This window comes from Macaca fascicularis, chromosome X (genome assembly GCF_037993035.2).
Source record: "Macaca fascicularis isolate 582-1 chromosome X, T2T-MFA8v1.1".
NCBI lineage: Eukaryota > Metazoa > Chordata > Mammalia > Primates > Cercopithecidae > Macaca > Macaca fascicularis.
Window position 1 is genome coordinate 116,732,825 of NC_088395.1, and position 18,984 is coordinate 116,751,808.

General features: G+C 48.5%; 2 protein-coding genes across 31 annotated transcripts in view; both read left to right on the forward strand.

Moving 5' to 3' along the window:
• The window catches only part of TMEM164 (transmembrane protein 164), a 350,347-nt gene that overhangs the window by 163,438 nt on the left and 167,925 nt on the right, over positions 1–18,984 (forward strand). For 15 of the 30 annotated variants that reach the window (XM_074029422.1, XM_045383922.3, XM_065538807.2 and 12 more), the window contains 2 exons: positions 8,739–8,839; positions 10,562–15,131. In XM_074029422.1, coding sequence (XP_073885523.1) covers positions 8,739–8,839; positions 10,562–10,768 — 308 coding nt within the window. In that variant the 3' untranslated portion in view covers positions 10,769–15,131. Of the gene's footprint in view, positions 1–8,738; positions 8,840–10,561; positions 15,132–18,984 lie in introns of those variants that run through there. The other 15 variants (XR_012429945.1, XR_012429946.1, XR_012429941.1 and 12 more) reach the window with 2 other exon arrangements.
• On the forward strand, positions 13,117–15,131 carry LOC107128492 (uncharacterized). Its single transcript, XM_015443779.4, has 2 exons — positions 13,117–13,161; positions 13,260–15,131. Exons 1-2 carry the CDS (start codon positions 13,117–13,119, stop codon positions 13,743–13,745), a joined length of 531 nt encoding a protein of 176 aa, XP_015299265.2. The 3' UTR covers positions 13,746–15,131.

Sequence of the window (18,984 nt, forward strand, 5' to 3'; positions counted from 1 at the left end):
TTTTAGGCAGCCACAGATTACAAAGGCTAAAAATGGAGGTATCTCATTTAAAGAGTACCAAAGATGGGAATACATTGTCAGGAACCAAACTTGTCATTCTCTTTCCTATCCCCAAACCTGCACCTTCTCCAATGTTACCCATCCTTTTCAGTGATACCATCACCTATTCGTTATCCGGGCCAAAAATCTAAAGCCAATCATTGGTCTATACTCCTGTCCCTGCCCCCATCCAATCAGTGACCGCATCCTATTAATTTGACCTCCTGATCATTTCTCAAATTTATTTCCACTACTCCAACTTTACGTCAGGTCAGATCATCCCTGACTTTGTTTATTGCAACAGCCATCTAACTGGTTTCCCTGCCTCTAGTCTCACCCTGTTTTGTTCTAAGGGCACGTAGGATGAGGCCTGAGAATTGGCCATTGGATTTAGTAATGAAAAAGTCATTTGTGACCTTAATGGGAGCTGTTTTGGTGGAGGGAGGGAAGCCTGATAAGAGTGAGTTTAAGAGGGAACAGTAAGAGAGAGGAATTATAGGTAGGGAGTATACCAGTGCTGTCCAATAAAAACATGTGAGGCACATACCTAATTTCAAATGTTCCAGTAGTTGCATTAAAAGCAGGTAAGAGAACCAGGTGAAATTAATTTTAATAATAGAGCTTACTTAACCCAGTATATCCAGTATTTTATCATTCCAGTATAATCAATATAAAAATTATCACCAGGATATTTTGCTGGATTTCCTTTGAAATCCAGTGCACATTTTGTAATAACAGCACATCTCAGTTCAAACTAACCACATTTCAAGTGCCCGCCAGCTGCATGTGACTAGTAACTACCATATTTGGACAGCACCGGCATAGACAATTATTTCAAGGAATTCAGCTATAAAGGGGAGCAGAGGAGTGAGGTAGTGGCCAGATGGGGAAGTGAGGTCAAGTGTTGACTTGTTGGTTTTAGAACGGGAGCTATTACAGTACTTTTCGTTTATACACTAATGGACTTAATCCAGTAGAGAGGAAGAAATTGTTTACGTAAGATGACGAAACAGCGACTGGAGTGATGCTGTTGAGTAGGTGAGAGGGGATGGAACCTGGATACAAATAGAAATTCTGGCCTTGGCTAGGACACAGGGCAGTTCATCTGTGGTGACGGGGAGCGGGGGAGTGAAGGAAGAGCATATTGGGCACTGATGCAGATAGATGGGTAAATGTGATTGTGGGAGCTTATGGAAGTTTTTGTCTGATTCTTTTTCTTCTCCGTGAAGTGGGAAGCAAGGTTAATATCTGAGAGTGATAATGGGATAGAAGTATTAAAGATTTGAGAAGAGAGAAAGTATTAAATTGTGGTCTAGGAGCAAGACAGAGTAAATGGACTAGGGAAATACAGTATGATTGCCTGGCAACGTGAAAGATGCACTTGAGGTTTGTGATCACGAATTTGAAATGAGAACAGTCAGCGCTGTTGTTTTTCTCTAGTACATTCAGCTGTGAGGGACAAGCAGGGCAGAGGAGGAGCTTTGAATTCAACCAGGGCTGGGTTTTCTTTCCAGCTGAGTACAATAATGAGAGGAACAATGGAGTCGAAGGTGTATGCAAGGAATAATTAAAACCATGGGCCATGGAATTTAAGGACAGAAAAGGGAGCCATGAGGGACAGTAAAAAGATCATAGGACCAATGGATCACAGACTCCAGTGGGGTCAAAGAAGTGTTGGGGTCATCGTTATTGGGAGTGAGCCGGAAAGATAGAAGTGGTGGTTGAAGTGGGAATGCTTGACTTGGAGATTAGGGAGGAGCTACAGATGCACATAATTATAAGATCTCAGGCACAACCATGACAATGAGTGGCTGAGATGTGGTAAAGGGCAGTGTCATTGAAAACAAGAGGCCAAGGAACTGACAGATCAGGATGCTGAAGGATGCATCTAGATGCATGTTGAAATTAACAAGAAATCTGATGGGTGGTAGTGAGCCAGGTACTAAAGGAATGAGGGCCATGACCCATATGTCTGTAGATGACTGTGAAAGGGAAGGATAGCGTACAGTACAGTATGGTAGTGGTGGGATTTTAGGGAGAAGGGAGGACCACCCATCTGGGACTGCAATGAAAAGAATGAAGTTATTCACTCTACCTACATGGGCCAAAGGAGAAAAATCAGTCACTACTTTAGAGGGCCACAGATGAAGCAGGCAAGGAGAGGTAGGTTGGGTAAGAACAAAAGGGTGAAGGGAACATTCAGAGAAGAGATTGAGAACATAGGAACTGAGCTAATGATTTATCTGTGATTTTTGCCTATCCTGTTCCCTTTTCCTGGAATTTCCTTCCTTACCTTGTACACATAGAAAATTCTTCTTCATCTTTCCTCATCCTGCTCCTACACTGCTACTTTCCTGAAACTGCTATTGCGAAGGTTACTAACTAGTGAGTGGCATGTAGCCAAACCCAGTGGAAGTGCTTGTCTTTACTGTACCCCTATAGAGAAGTGTGTTCCCAATGGAATTTTCTATGGTGATGGGAATACTCTTATCTCTGCACTGTCCAATATGGTGGCCACTAGGCACATGTGACTGCTGAGTACATGAAATGTGGCTGATGTGACTGAGGAACCAAAGTTTTAATTCTGCTTAATTTTAATTCATTTAAATGTAATTAGCCACATGTGGCAAGTGGCTACCTTATTTATTCGTCAGTGCAAGTAATAGAGCGCTTAACGCTATTGATCCTTTCTTTCTTGAAACTTAATGTTCTCTTGACTTCCAGCACACCTCTCTCCTAGTTTTTTTGATTTTTTTTTTGATTGCCTCTTTAATTTTGTCTTCAATCTTGACTTCTCATGGATCTTTCTCCTTCTGCTAGCCACTTAACTGTTGCTATATTCCAGGCTTCCTCCTTGATCCTTTTATGACATTTTGTGGACTCTCATTGATCTTATCCATACCCCAAGCCCTGTTTCCAGGCCATCTCCCTCTCCCGAGTGCTAGACCTGGACATAACAGCCTATTGGAGACATCTGCTGGCATAGCGGATAGGCATTCAGTGCTGGCATGCTCCAACCTGAGCTCATCTCTTCCCTAAATTACCTCCTCTCAGTTACTGAAGTCATAGACCTGGAAGTTACTCTAGATGTCTCCTTCCTGTCTGACAAACTGCCAAGTCCTCTATGCCACTGCAGCAGCATTTGAACTTGTCTTCAGTCTTGTCCCTCTCCAGTCCATTGTCCACATTGCTGCCAGAGCAGTCTAGGTAGCTGAAACATACATTTGACCTTTTTATTCTCCTTGTTAAAACCTTTCAGTGGCTTCTCATTGTATATAAGATAAAGGCCAAGTTACCAGCATGGCAAACAAGGCTCTTCATGACCCAGCCTCACCTGCCTGTTTTTCCAGCTTCATCTCCTGTCCCTTCTCACAAAGTTCTCTCCTTTCTAGTAACGCAGAACTGCTTGTAATTGCACACAAACAGCATGCTGTTTCATGTCTCCACACCTTTTCTCAGGCTATAACCTCTGCCTGGAGTTTACCCTCCTTCCTTCAAGGCCCTACCCCAACCCCTTCTGGTTCTGCAAAGCTCACCTCAACTGTCATCTTCTCCAGCTACTTTTCTTCAGTGTCTCTGTTACTTAATGCACTTACCTTACTACACCATTGCATCATTCACTTGTAAACACAGGTAGTTCTCAAGAGCAGAGACTATCTTTGCCTCCTTCTTTCCATTGTCTGGCATGGAGTCTTACTCCCAATGTGGACTCTGTAGATGTTGAGTGAATAGGTACCATGAATAAGTGAGTGAGTTGAAGGAAGCCGGAAGAAGATTGGAGAGGGGGATGCCACACTGCCCAGTCTCATCTCCTTGGTATAAGTCCTCCATTGGTGGGATTATAGGATGAGAAAAGGGGCCCCTGGGAGGCCTGTGGGGATCAGTCTTGGCTGCTGCTGGTGCAATTGACTTCTTTCCCAGGACTCATAAAACTCGCTTCTGGCCGAAATCGATTTTAGAAAAAGCTATTATCTAGGTTTCCCCCTACCTTTACAGCTGACATGCTTCTCTCTTCCTGGGATATAAGATGCTAGCAAAAAAAGGTCACATTTTTTCTTAAAGTAGGAAAAGGTTTTTTATATGTTTAATTTTTTGAAAGTGCTGAAGTTTCTGTTTTCTTTTAGAAGAAAACTGATTTTTCACTGGGATTTTCTCAAGGGCCACATGCAGGTATACGGAAAAGAGAATGATATGTGTTTGCATACAATTTGCATATATCCGTGTAGACTGGATCATCTGTTCTCAGAGGACTTTCTTTTTTTATTTTTTTCAAAAAAAAAATTGAATACTTGATCAACTTTTCAATGGAAAGAATCAATAACAGGGAAAGGCAGTGGAAACCACAGTGGAAGTCCCCCTTCATAGAGATCACCTCTTTAGAAGAGTCCCCATCCTCTTCTAGTCTTTTGTAAGATTTTGGATGGTTGTGGTTGCCATGATAAAAAATAGCAGCAGCCATCTCCATGCCAGGATAGCTGTCGTGTATACTTTTATCTCTCTTTTTCCACTCACCAGCCCTTAGAGGTAAATGTTACCCTCAGCCCACCAACAGGAAAACAGGCTTAGAGGGGCAGCAAAATTTGCCCAAGGTCACTCCTGTGGGTAGTGGCAGAGCCATGATTCAAACCCAAGGCTATCTGGCCCCAAGGCCTTTGTTTTTAAACTACTAAGCTGTATTTTCTGCCATTTGTGTACTGCTTGGTGTTTTGTCTTTTGTCCTTGCCATTACCAGGCATAGACAGACACATAGTTTGGCTGTCATTTGAATGGTAGTGGACTCTGTTGCACAATGTTGACATAACATATTATGTAAACATCTCCCTACTTGGTTTGTTTCCAGTTTCTCAATATTATAGATAGTACAGGTGTAAATATCTTTGCACAAGTTAGGGTGGTTTGTTGGAGTTTTTAGGTATTTGATGTGGTCCACAAAGTAGTATTTTTGAGCCAAAGAGTTATAATTTTATGATTCTCCAGGAAGTCTATACCATTAATTCACCCAAGCAGTGATTGCTTTTGGAGTGCCCACTGTGTACCAGGTGCTGGACGTGAAGAGGTAATTCAGAAACAGCCTCTCTCTCAGAGAACTAACAGTCTGGTATGGGATGGATGATGTGGCACAGAATGAATGCTACTGAAGTGGGGGTTTAGGCAAGGGGCAGTGAGAGCACTGAGAAACAGTCCCCTGGTAGTATCTGTGAGTGTTCCTTTCCCTTTGCAGCACTGGGCAAGACAGGGGAGGAGCATGATAACAGGGCTGGCTACAGAGCTGCCTCCTGGCTGAGGACATCCCCGCCAACACCTACGGGCTTTCCTGCAGCCGCCACCTCGCTGCCCATCTGCCACTAGGGGGCGCCGAGCAGAGAGGATGGTGGGAGGGGGCACCCAGGACAACAGGACTGGGGGCTCCAGCAGTGGGAGGAGCGGCAGCCTAAGCACTCGTCTGTCCTCCAGGCCTCCTCTTCTCCTGTATGCCCACCGCAGCCAGGGTGACAACACGGTGCCCAGTCCACACTCATTCAGCAGACAGGAATGTGTGCATGCCTTAAGGGCATAGCTCAGTGCGTTTTCACGTACGCACCAAGCACTGTGCTGGATGCTAGGAATGCAGAAGTGGCCTGACGTGGTCCTTGACCCTGAGTTGTACTTGGTCTAGAGGGTTGGACAGACAAGGGAAGAGACAATCCAACTTGTGTGCTGGAGGTCTTCACAAGTGGCAACAGGAGCATTGAGCTCCCTAGTGAGTCCCCTGGCAGTATGTGAGAGTTCATTTCTCCAGTCCTCCACTCTTATGACTTTGACTGTGACATTGCCCATCGTCCAACCTGGAATTTCTCCATCTATAAAATGGAAGGAATGATATCTATGTCTGCAAAGGGCCTTCTGACTCAGATATGCCTTGAGGCTAAAGCAAGCCTGAGCTTCTTCCACAGAAGAGCCCCCATCCCTGGTCCCCACTTTAGTCACTGAAGAAAGTCTCCTTTCTCTTCTCCCCCACATGTTCTCCTTACATGGTTTTCCTTGGCATTCTGCCTCTGGCCTTTTCCTTCTCTCTTTCTACGTATGTTCCCATGACTTCAGTTACCACTGTGTACTGATGACACCTACATCTCCATGCTCGCCCCCATCTTCTTCACTGAGTTCGTGACTCATATAACAATGAAAATAATCAGCATTTGCTAAATCCCAGATACAATACTGTAATTACGGTATATTATCTCATCTCATCTGTCCAACAATATTGTGAATTAGGCAGTGCCACCCCATTTTATAGGTGAGTAGAACCAAGTTCAAGAGATGCTGAGACTTTCCCAAGGCCCCAAAGTTGATAAATGATGGGGCCAGGATTTGCAAACCTCTACCTATTGAGCTCCACTGCCCACGCTCTTATCCATCACACTATATGTCCTAGAGTACAGGCAGCCGCCAAAGACCTATTTCCACTTGGATATTTCACATACGCCTCAATTTCATGTCTAAACTTGGCCTCATCATTTCCCTTCTGTACCAATCTGCCTTTTCCTCTCTTCTCCATTGCAATAAATGGCACCATCAACCCAGTGATACCCCAGCCAGAACCCTGGGAGTCTTCCAGGATCCTTCCTCTCCCTTACCAACCCCCATCTCCCCAACAATCTTCTCCAATCTTCTTCCACATCACGGTGATTTTTCCCCCACTCTCCTCCAACCTCGCTGCTGTTGCTTTCCAAGGCCATTGATCCTGTTCTCTTTTTGGGCTCCTGCAGCAATCTTCTTGCCAGCCTCCCTGCCTCGACTCTGTCTGCTTGAGTCCATCCCCTGCACACCAGCCAGGGCAATCCTTTGCAAACACACATGTGATCACCGCACCTTACTGCTTCAAAACTTCGACTGCTTTCTGTGACTCCACAGCAGAGCTCAAAGCTGGCCACCCATGGGCTGAAATCCATCCAGAAGACATGTTTTGCTTGGTCCAAAATGTTCTTAAAACATTTTGAATTAGTCGCCAACATTGGAAAATCAGGAAATTTCACATAAAAGTTCATATATATTGGCTTCTCTTGCAAAAGTGAAAAAAAACTGGTAACTCTGGGTCCACATCCCTTCAGGGCAGTGATTGCATGGAGCTGAGTGGTGGTTGCCCTCTTTAGAAGGGGTGTGGGCTTTTCAGTTTGACAGTCTCCAGCATCCCCTAGCGTCTCTTAGGCCCCGGTCACACCCCTGCTTCCAATTGTCTGCCTGAGAGTTGGGGCATTTGAGCTCGTGACCCTGGTGCATAGGATGAAGCCCAAATCCCTCAGCATGGCTTCTCGGGTCCTATGTGTCCCAGCCTGGAGCAGACCAGCCCTGCCAACCTCTTGAGTCTAGTACCTGCTAACTGCCCCATTACACTCTCCCCTGTGGTCCCATGAAACTGTTATCCATAGTTCTCTGAATTGCCCCACTCTTGTCTGCCTCCATGCAAGCTTATGCTTTGGAATTCCTAGGCCCCTCAACACCTATTTGTCCTTCTGGGCTTTGCACCAATACTTGCTCTACCAAGAAGCATTCCTTGTGCCCCTGGCTGAGTTTTGTTTTCCCATAACAGGTGGCGCAGACCTCAGTCATCCCACCAGCTACCCTATGTTGTAGTTGTTGACTGTGAGTCTGCAATTGCAGGGAACCTGCCTTCTTTATCTTCCTGTCCTCAAAGCTTTGCACAGGACTTGGAATACACAGGGTGCCTTATAACTGTTGAATGAATGGATGAATCAGTGAAAGACTGACTTGGGAAAATAATAGTCTAGGATGTGATGTCACCCCTAATTGCTTGGGGTGGGGGTTCCAGGTCTTTCACTCTTCTGCATTCCCCACTCTGAGTTCCCACTCAGAGTGATACCCACAACATCATATAAACCATGCCCCCATTCTCCAAGCTCTGGAATACATCCAGCCCTACTGGGATGGTACTTTTTAGCAATGATAGAGGTAAAATACGTCATTTTTGGTATCCCTGGGGGAGAGTTGGCACATTCTTCAGTTATTTGAATGATAATGATGATAATGCCAGCATTTAACACTCACTGAGCACTTACATTGTACCAGACCCTGAACTAAGAGCTCTCAGTATATTGTTTCATTTATTCCTCCAACACTAAGAAGTAGGTAGTACTATTGTCCCCATTTTATAGGCAAGTAAACTGAGATATGAGGATTTTAAACAACTTTTCACATGGCCCGTAAGCGGTAGAGTCAAGATTTGAACTCAAATCTAACTTCAAAGTTAACATTCTCAATCACTACAGCATACTTCCTCAATGACATTTCTCTTTAGAAACATGAGGAAATAAATACAGGAATGAAGGCTATACAATTATCTATACAGTAAGATTGCAAATATTAATTTAGAAAAGAAAGAAAAGAAAATCCTGAGGCATAGAGAAAATGACCAAAGAGACAAACTCGTGAAAATTTTCTTTAATGAGTACATACCACTTTCATGATTAAAAAAAGTCCTCTCTTTGTAGTGACCCCGGAAACAAGTGGCAGGACAGAGGGCAGGAAGGGGCTGGGTTGAGTACCCAGCTAATCAGCGGGGCTGTCTCTTGAGTAGTTGACACTGATCAGTAGAAGGAACAGTCATCAGGCAGCAGCTGTGACCTCAGTACCTGCACCCTCATGGTGCAAAGGTGAAGTGGGTCACTATTCCTGCCATCTCACTATCTCCCCTCTTCCTCCAGGTGCGTACACTCCAGAGCCCCTCAGCAGTTTCCGGTGGGCTCTTCTCTCAACTGGCCTCATGTTCTTTTATCACTTCAGCGTCTTGCAGATCCTCGGCCTGGTAAGTTTGGTTATATCCCCTTCTATCCCCTCTGTTTGCAGTTCTCCATAAATCTCGATAATCCTGGTTGGCGCTGGCGTATCACTTTGTTTTGAAAATACAAGATGCTAAAGGCCAGGATGTCAGATTGTTGTGTCTGGATTGCTGATTTATGATCTACAGCCTTGGCCTCTCCAAAGAGTTTTCTGAGTCTTTCAGTAATGACTGTTTCTTTCATCCCTGGGGAGGCAAGGATGCCTTTCACTCATGGCCACTTGGGTCGGAAACAATGAGCTGCAACTGGAAAGTGGTTTGTTGTGGACCCCATGGGGAGGCAGGACTCTAACCCTGGCCCTTGGCCTGGGGGAGTCTTCTGACGTTGGGTCCATCCTGGTCCCTTTCATAGGCCCTGAAGGCTGGGCTATTCCCTGAGCTTCATGGCCAGTGGAAGTGTGGTGTTGGGGAAATCCTATGGCATTCTGGGGTGTTTAGAACTTCCTGGAGTCATGAAGAATGGTTGGACTCAGTAGCTGAGTTATCCAGAGCCCAAAATTGCTGAGTGTAAGAGTGTATATCAGTGGCAAAATGAGTAGGAAGAGCTCAGGGCTGGAGCTGGGGGTCAGGAGACCCAAGTTCAAGTCCTGGCTCTGCCACTGCTCTGAATGAGTCACCTCATCCTTGAGGGCAGAGAGTTCTCCACCTCTCTGTGACATGGTATAAAAGCCCCAACTTCCCTGAGAGGTGGTGAGGACTCGTGTTTAATGTGAACAGGCTTGAAGGGCTTTGGAAGGCAGGTGCCGCGACCGTCCTTGGGGCAGGTGTGGCATGTCTGGTTTTGTGTGCAAGCGGCAGTAATGTAGCATTGGCCATGTGGAGCCTCGCGTGACCTAGCATGACTAGGGCGTGTAACCGATGTCCCCAACACCTTTGTAGAAGCAATCACTTTCTCGTCCTCATTTTGGTGGTGTATGGCTCTGCTCTGGTTTGCTGGGGGCTTAGTCTGAGCTCCTTGCCAACAGTGTGAATGCTTCCCGCGCTCTCAGGAGGAAGCCATACGAAGTTCACACCCTTACCACTCGCTGCTCTCCACTGGGACCCAGATTCCAGGGGCATCGGTGTGCTCATGTCACTCTACATACCATGCTCAGGCAACGCTGCCTACAAGGAGGGCAACCCTCACCCCATTCCTCAACGTAAACCCCCATCCATCTTTCATGAGTCCATTCAGGTACTACTTCTGTCATGAAATCTTCTCTGAGGACTCAGCCCCCATACTGTATGCTCCTCAGACCTCCTCATGGTGTATAAAGCTGGGTGAGCCCTGTCTGGTTTGGGGTCAGATGTAGTAAACCTTTGACCACCCCCACCCGATTGATTGCCGGTTACGTGGAGGCAGGGACCACGCTGTGGGCTGTACTTTTAGCCTGCAACACCTCTCCGGGGACCAGGCACATAGTAGATGCTCAGGAATGGCAACAAGTTCTGGGCCCAACCGGAAGGCAAGACCGTGAGCAAAACTGAACAGCTTTTCCACTGGACAGCCCTCCCCCATCACCTCCAGAGGCCTCTAGCCTTGACTCACTCAGAAAACCGAGGGGAGAGAAGAAATCCCTTTATAAACAGGTGGGGATTGGTCAATCCCTCCTTGTCCAGTCCCCCATTAGGTAGAGATGGCCGAACTGGCAGAAGCCAGAGAAAGCCTAAGGATGGTGAACGCTCACTCTACCTCCCTTGTCCCTGCAGGTCACCGAAGTGAATTTGAACAACATGCTGTGTCCGGCCATCTCAGACCCATTCTACGGCCCCTGGTATCGCATCTGGGCCTCGGGACACCAGACTCTCATGACCATGACCCACGGGAAGCTGGTCATCCTGTTCTCATACATGGCTGGGCCCTTGTGTAAATATCTGCTGGATTTGCTCCGGCTTCCAGCCAAGAAAATAGACTGAAGGTGCTTATTTTTTTTTTTTTTTTTTCTCCCTGAGGAAGCAAGTCGTGACTTGACTTGGAGAACACCCAGTTCTTGATGAAATCATGGGAGAGGGCAGTAGGATGTTTGGTGTATTTCTTTTTCCTCCTTTCTGTCCCTTTCTTCTACCACTCTTCCTTCCCCAGCTCTTCCCCCTAGGATGTCTCCTTGAGCCTGGGGTGTAGTGCTGGGCGCTGGATTTTCCTCCTTCCCTTTGGCTCTCTCTCTGCTCCTAGTGGCCTTACATGGGGAGATTGCAGTGAGCGGCTGTTTCACTCTGCTTGTCGGTGCTTTAACAATAGCTGGTTGAGGAGAAAGGGAACAACAAGTAGTAGTAGTTCTTTTGGCATCGAAGCAATGAGATTGCGTTGTGTTTCATTTCTCCACTGCCAGGGACCTCCAGGCTTATGCTGGCGTCCCATTTAGTCTCCAGCACAGCTCTTACCACAGGGAACTGAGGCCTTGTTTCTATACCAGCGGCAAGCCCAGAGCCGAGGGATTTCACAGCTCACGGTCAAGACAGAACCAGCCAGATTCTGGTCACTGGTGTCCCATGACTCAAAGTAAGCAGCCAACCAGCACTCCCTCCAGGATGCTGCCTGGGATGGGAGGTGAGAGCACCACGCAGCCCGAGGGCTAGATTGCATTGAGAGGGTTGGAGACCTGTTGCAATGACAAATCCAAAGTGAAGAGGGTCAAGATATATACAGTACTAGGCCGGACCCTGTGTAAATTCTGCCTGTGAGAGTTGAGAACTGATGCATATCCCAATCAGAAGTGAGCACAGAAAACTGTGATTTGAATCATACACTCTGTTTTAGGTAAATGCTGATAATAGATATGATTTTAATCTTGAGTGCCCCTTAAATGTGTTCCCTCTCCCTCCCTCCCCTTCCCCCTCTCTCCCACTCTCCCTCTCTCCCTCTCTCCCTCTCTCCCTCTCTCAGGCAGCTTCAGGGAAGAATGAGCCGGAATTGGCTGGTTGATTGGTTTTTGAGTTTGGAGAATCCTTGCATCAGGGCCCATTTCTGGAAGACCCTGTAGATCTGTGTCTTGATTTTACAGGGAATGTCAGCATCCTGGGTTTGAGCAGCTATAGCTCTTGCCACTGTTGTTTCCCTAGGGCCAGGTTTCTGCAGTGTACCCAGAGTCAGTGCTGAATCGTTTAATGTGGGGGACATCACCTCCTCCTCATCCTGTCTACCCCAGAATCTTATGTCTAGATTGAAAGGGGGCTGCCAAGGAATTCGGTCCTCGTGGGTGGAGGTTCAGGTGCTCCACAAGGAGAAACTTTCGTTGAATGACTTCAGCTCAGTTATGCACAGACCTCGAGCAGGCAGGAAGTGACTGGGCATTGCTGACTCTTCATTGACTCCCACTAGGAACAGATTTGCTTAAGAACAGAAAAGATCATTTGGTGACTTTGTCTGGTGAGCCTCCCTTCCCCTCTCCAACTCTGGGCAATGCAGTTGACCTAGGCCGGTTCCAGTATTTCTAGTTTGACCATGTTCAACTACATTGAGCTTCGGTGCCTCAGTGGTCATAATTTTAGCAAATGGACCTATGGGAAGCCACCCTGGGAGGGACGGTCGTTCTGCAGAGGCCTGAGGCATTGAGGCTATCAATCCCCAGGGCTTGGGGAGCAGGAGGGGAGAACACCAAGTGCTCTTACTCTCCTGAGCTCCTTTTGATGTGTAAGCTTTGTTTTTGCCCTCTTTGAAGGCAGGGCCAAGCTTTTCTTAGTGCCTCTCACCCTCCAGTGGAGGCGCTTCTTGAATGGCTGCATTGGCCCTGCCCACCATCCAACTGCTACATGTAGGAATTGCTGATGAGGAAATGCACAACGCCTCAGTGCCCCTTGGCCTCTTTACAAAAGGAGAAGTTGGAAGGGGATTGTGGGAGGAGCCCCTGGGGGCCTGGCCTGTCCTCCACCAGGACTTGGAGTTGCTGCCAGCAGAGGACCTGTGCCTCAGCTGAGAACTAGCTGCGGAATGTCACAGGGGTGTGCCTGTGTGCGTCCTCTGCTCCTGCTCGTTTCTGTGGCATGGCACAGGTTGCCTGGTTGCTCGAGCTTTCCCCATGTTGGCATGCTTGCCTTCGCTCTGTCTACAGCTTAGCACCCCATTCTGGAGGGCACTTTCTGGTGCTTGGAAGGAGAGAAGAAAGCAAAAGCCACATACTTGGCATGGCCAAGCCAGAGACAGATCCGCCTGTCAGGGGAAGGAAGAAGTAAAAGGGGCATGCAGGGCTTTGGGGGGCCAGATTGGCTCAGAAACATGTAGGTCAAAAGAACAGAGGGGGCCCAGTCTATAGGCTTCACAGGGAGCCATGGCCTGTATTTGGGGCACTGGGGAGCAGCAAGCATCTGAACTGGTCTGGATCTCACTCTTATCTTGGGCCAAGCCAACGTGGAGAGAAGCAACCCAAGCAGACTCCTGGCAGCCTGCCTTACAGGGTAGCCCGCCTTATAGGGTAGCTCTCATATCTGCGCAGTGCCGGCCCTCTACTGCCCCGGCTTTGGTACAGGACTGAGGGAGAAGCCGGAGCTTGCACAGCCAGTGGCCAGTGGGGCTGTCTTCCCAGCTCCTCCTCAGGGCTTTCCTGTCAGTGCCAAGCCAGTTCCCCAGCCAGGTTTCCATGTGTCATTTGCCAGTGTGTGGGAGCTCTGCGCGTGTGTGAGGGTGTTTGTAGAAGAGGGCAGTTTCCTTTCAAATGGCCTCAGGAAGGGAAAAGAGTGCTCCCTTCAGCCCCCAGGTAGCCTTGGCCAGGGATATGGGCCGAGGAGAACAGTCTGTGGAGCTGGCCAACTTGTGGCATCCACTCGAAATAGCAGAGACCCAGTCACGCCCACTTCCAGTCCTCCCTGCCCTCAGTATTTGGTTTGGTACACCAAAGATGATCTGGCCCATCTTCCTCCCAGAGACACAACAGTAACACGTTCCTCTGTCAGCCTGTGAAGGCATGCAGGGTTCTGAAGCCACAGACTCAGTCTCCCCAAGTCAGCAATCTCTTTCTCTCTCTGTCCTCAAACTTCATCGCATTCATAGAAGCTGCTTGCAGGGTCGCCGGGCTAACCAGGGTGATCGGCGAACTTTACCGTACAGTACCTCAGTCTAGCTGTCAGATCATCCCTTTTGCTGTAGCCTCTGTTGGGGTTTTTATATTTGTGATCATTGGTAATTCGGTGTCTTATGAAGTGGGCACAGCTCCCCACAGAGAGCAAGTTGTCAGCAGGTCTCTGTGCACTGGTGTTGGGGCAGGGCAGTGCCCTGGGGGTGAGCGAGGTGGCTCAGGGCAGACGGGCCCTGTTCCCCCCTCCCTCTGCCAAAAAGACTTCCTTGGATTTGTAGACATTGACCCAGAGTCATCTGTCCCCTCCTGAAGAGAATTTTCTTACTGGTTTCTACTGAAGGGGAGGTAGGGGAGGAGGAAAAAAGGACCATGTGTGATGCTGTTAGACAAGACACTGATGCTGATTATGCAGGGTCTCCTGCAGGCCCTTGTGGGCTCCTTGGCAAGGCCCCAGGCTGGGAAGGAGCTTCCCCCACAGCCCATCCTGCCTGCACTGTGGTGGGTAGAGTCAATGACAGGGAGGCAGCCCTCCTATTGTGTATATAGAGTGGGCTGATTTGGGCTCAGGAAAACCTAGTCGCTTGTTGCTCTTGTCTGTGACATTTTTGTACACTGGTTTGCTACTCATGGCAAGAAACAGACAAAACCCCATGAAAAACAAAACAAAACAAAAGTCATTTCAAACAAAGCTGTTGTTTTCAAAACTCTTTCTTTTGGTGTCCATTTTGTGTTCTATTTTAAAGAATCTTTCATTTATATTGGTATTACTGTAGTGAAGAGAATATGATAGGCTGATCTGTAATGGTTTCTGCCAGGAGCTTAGCAAATGCCTCTGCCCCTCTTCCCCTACCCCTGTCCTTCCTCAATTCCCAGCTGGGATTGCTATGCACTGGGCAGACCTCTCACTGTCTCCCCTGAATCCCCACACAGTGGCTGCCCTTAGAACCAGTCTTTATACTCTCCCTAAACAGCAGCGGCTGAGGATTTTTGTCAGGCTGGCTCTTGAGTGCTCTGTGCCCCCACCAGTTTGCTCACCTCTTGGGGCATTTTGTAATATGTTTTCTCTGTCTTGTAAAACCTTTTGATTGTACCGAAATGGTTTCTGCAGTCGCCTTTGGAAATAAATAGTCATTAATTTGTGTACTTAGCATTCTGAATTTTAGTCTCAGGTGTTTCTGTTGTTGAAGATCCTTGAATGAAAAGGAACCCTCACCATGGGGCTGACTGTTTTAATGTTTCTTAATTTACTGTTATTAAAAGATATATGAGAACCCAGGAGTCCTGGCCTTGCTTCCCAGAACCCTCTCAGAAGGCCCTCTGCTTTGAAAAATAGACAAAAGGGGCCTCTGGCCCTCTGTGCTGTGGAAGACCCTCAAAGGACAGCTGGGCTGTCTCAGCACACCTTTGTCCTGGGGGCTGTGTGGCTGGTTGGCCTTGAATTCCCACACATTGCCTACTTCTGCCAGGGACCCAGCAGGCCATTTGCTCTTAGCAGAGGGCTTGTCTGCCAGGCACATTTGCTGGGCTCTCTGGGACCCAAAGTGCACTGGGCTAGGCTGGAGGACTGAGCTGGAGAAGGCAAACACATTCAGGCCCACTCAACCCAAATTTCCTGAGGGTCAGCTCTGCACCAGCACTTCTCAGCGCAGTCCTGCACCCAGCATGGGCTGGACCATGAACGAGATAGCCTTACCCTTTGGAAGCAGACCCGCTTTTCCAAGGCTACCTGCTGAGCAGCCCATGATGACTGTGATCCGCCCTTTTACACAGGACAGAGGCCCTGTTCAGGCTTTCGCCTGGGCTGCTGTTTCTAGAGGGGAGAGGTAGCCAGATAGGGAGGGGTAGCAGAGCTGAAAGGCACAGGAAGAAAGGGGGCCAGATATGGCGAACGGGAAGGACAGAAAGAGGCTGGTGGAGAGGAGGTGAGGAGAGTTGGTTCGTGTTCTTCCCCATGTGTTCTTTTTCAGGAAGAGAGCTAAAAAAGACAGTGACCTAAGCCATTGCCATCCCTACCCTGGGCAGTCTTTGTACAGCTAGCCAGACCTGGCAGCCAGTGCAGGTGGATCTCCTCATTTGCCAGTGGTTGGGCACCCAGGCTATGAATGAGGCAGGGACTTGCAATCGTGGACTAGAAGATTAGCAGCCTAGAAAAGTCACTTATCTTGCTGCCTCAGGTTCTTTATCAGCAAAGTAGTAGCTCCAACTGCTTGCCAGGCATGGGGCTAAATCCCTCCCGTTACCTCTTAGAATCCCCATCAAAGTACAATTAGCTGACTGGCAATGCTGTCCTTGTATGGTAGGGAGAAACTGAGAACATGGAGGCTCACTCATAAATGGAGGAGCTGGAGTTGGAAACTGGTTTTGTTAGACCCCAAAACTCACATGCTCTCCACTCTCCACCAGCTTCCACTGCCTTTCCAGTGTGCTGGCATTGCTGGGTAGACCCTTGCCCAGGGGCCCCCGGTCCTTATAGAAGTGGAAAGAGAGCCGGGCAGTGGTGTGGAAGATGAGAGAGGAAGAGGAGGCCCACAAGTACAGAAAGCAGAGGAATCATGGCCTGTCAGCAGCAGCCTCAAAGCAGAGCTGAAAGGCACAGGAAGAAAGGAGGCCAGGCAAAGGGGAAGGATGGAAAGAGGCTGGTGGAGAGGAGGTGAGGAGAGTTGGTTTGTGTCCTTTCCCCATGTGTTCCTTTTTAGGAAGACAGCTAAAAAAGACAATGACACAGGCCATTGCCATCCCTACCCTGGGCAGTGCATCTGCCCCTACCACCATGCCCAAACCCACTCTAGTCTGTATTCCCTCCTGCAGGCCACAGTCTTTTCAAATGCAAATCTGCATCACTTCCCTGGGCCCGTCACTCTAGAATATAAAGCCCAGGCTCTTTCATGTAACACACAAGCCCCGGGTTCTGTAAGCATCTTCAGCCACATCTCCTCCACCCCACACTCCCAAAAGAAGCATGCACAGAGACCCTTCACTCCGGTGGGACCGTGCTCCGCTTTGGCATGCCGCCATTTCCCAGGTCCTTGCCATTTGTTTCCTTTGTGCTGTTTTCTCAGCTCCCCACTCTCCCGTTTCATCCTAAGGCCTCCACACGAAGGTTAGCTCCTCTTTGCAGTCTTCCCCAAGCCCCAGGCTACGTTAGGTGCTGGTCCACTTTGCTCCTACAGCACCTGGTACTAACTCTGGCCACCATTTGCGCCCCCCCCACCCCCCACGTGATTCATTACTGGTCTTTCTCCCTCTGTAGACGTTAAGCTCCTTGAGGGCCAGGTGGGATCTGATTCATCCTCCAGCCCCCGGTCCAGGATCCGTTCCGTAAGAAAGTGCTCAGTCAACAAGGATCTTCCAGCTGAGTGCTAAAATATGGTAGGGGGCACCACTGTTCTCTGATGGAGAACCCTAGGCTTCGTAAGCCATGCCCATCCCATGAATTCTCCTGGATGGGGCTGGGATGCCTTTGTTTGCCCAGGCACCTCAAGCTCCTTGCCGAGGGGCCCCATCCTGCTTCTCTGCAGGGCTCTGTATAGTTGGTGTCCTGGATAAGGAGGCAGTATTGTGAGGGAAAAGCTCTAAGACCAACGGCAACTGTTCCACCTGACTCTTCCCTGGACCTCTGGGCAAGGTGTCCAACTGCTTTTCCATATCCTCCATAGCTGTTCTTCACCACCAGGGTCACCCCTTCCTTCCCTGGAGGCACACAGAGTTGGTGTTTGCATGGCAAAAGCCCCACCAGCCCATGGAATGTGTCATCCACCCCCGATGGGTAGGGAGCAGCTTGAGATGGTTACAGCCTGATCCCCCGAGGAGCTTTTGCCTTGTCCTGGTTTGCCAATGCCAGTGGAGGGACAGAAATACACCGATGTCAGTCTGACAAATGCAATGATTTAATCAAAGGATGTGTGCTTTGCTAACCTTGGCAACAGGCAAGGCCGACGTAGTCGAAAGTCAAGGACTCTGTCACTGCCTGAACCCACCCTCCCCACAGTCAGCACTCTGCCCAGCATCCGAATTGCACACCTGGGATGTCTGAGCTGTTGGGCAAAGGGGTTTAAGAGCCAGGGAGGCAGTAGGGAGAGGCTTCTCCTGTGGCTACTGGATGCCCTCCACAGCTGACTTCTTAACTTTTAATAACTCCTGCATCCCAGCCAGCCGGTAATCTCTGCATTTCACACCGAGGCAGGTCTTTGCAGTGGGGGTGGATGCTTCCTTGACACATCTCTGCTAGGAAACAGGGCCAGTAGCATGAGTCACAGAGCTGTTCTCCTGTCCAACAACCTATTCTCAGCCCCACCACTGCTCCAGCCAGCAGGCCTCTCTGCTCCGTTCCACACTTCCCCTCTCCATCCAAGGGGCTTGCCCAGGTGATGCCAACCTGCCATTGTTGTCCCTTCGCTATACTCAGGAGGCTCATGCTTTTTGGTCTTGCATTTTTAGAAAGACCTCGGGCTCGCTAGTATTCTGCCCCCTGAGAACAGAGGGACCTTCCTGTGCATTCCAAGACATACACTCAGATTACTAGCGTGTCGGAGCTGATAAGATGCCTCTAGTACAGTGGATCGTTGATTTTGTTGCACATTTATCACCTGGGGAGCTTTAAAAATCTCAGTGCCCAGGCCTCACCCAAGCTTATAGTTCAAAGCAAACTTCTTTTGCTTTCAAGTCTCCAGGCAGGTTCTGAGTCATCTCTTTGACCTGATCATCTATAGCAGTGCCTTTTAAAAAAATGAAATATTTAAGATATACCAAAGGTATGAAGAATAATAACTGAATCCCGCTTAAAAAAAGAACATTACCAATCCAGTTGAAGCCCCCTTGCTCCAGAGGTTTACAGATTCTTCCTCAGCACCTCAGGGATGCTGGGAGAAGTCACCTCCGGCAGCAGGGGATGCATGGCAGCGGAGTGGGCGGTGCTCTGGCCTTTCCCCTGGCTTCACCCAGAACAACTCCAATTTTATTCTGTTTTGTATATTGAGGTTTTGTAAATAACTTTGTTGGGAAAAGGACCTAAAAGTTACTTATTTACAACCTCAGTAGTTATGTCTCTCTCCTTTGCCTTAATAATAGTTGTTGTCCTGTAGTAGTCAAACCAGCCTTGTAGCAGGACTGAGCAGGCAGGGCCCG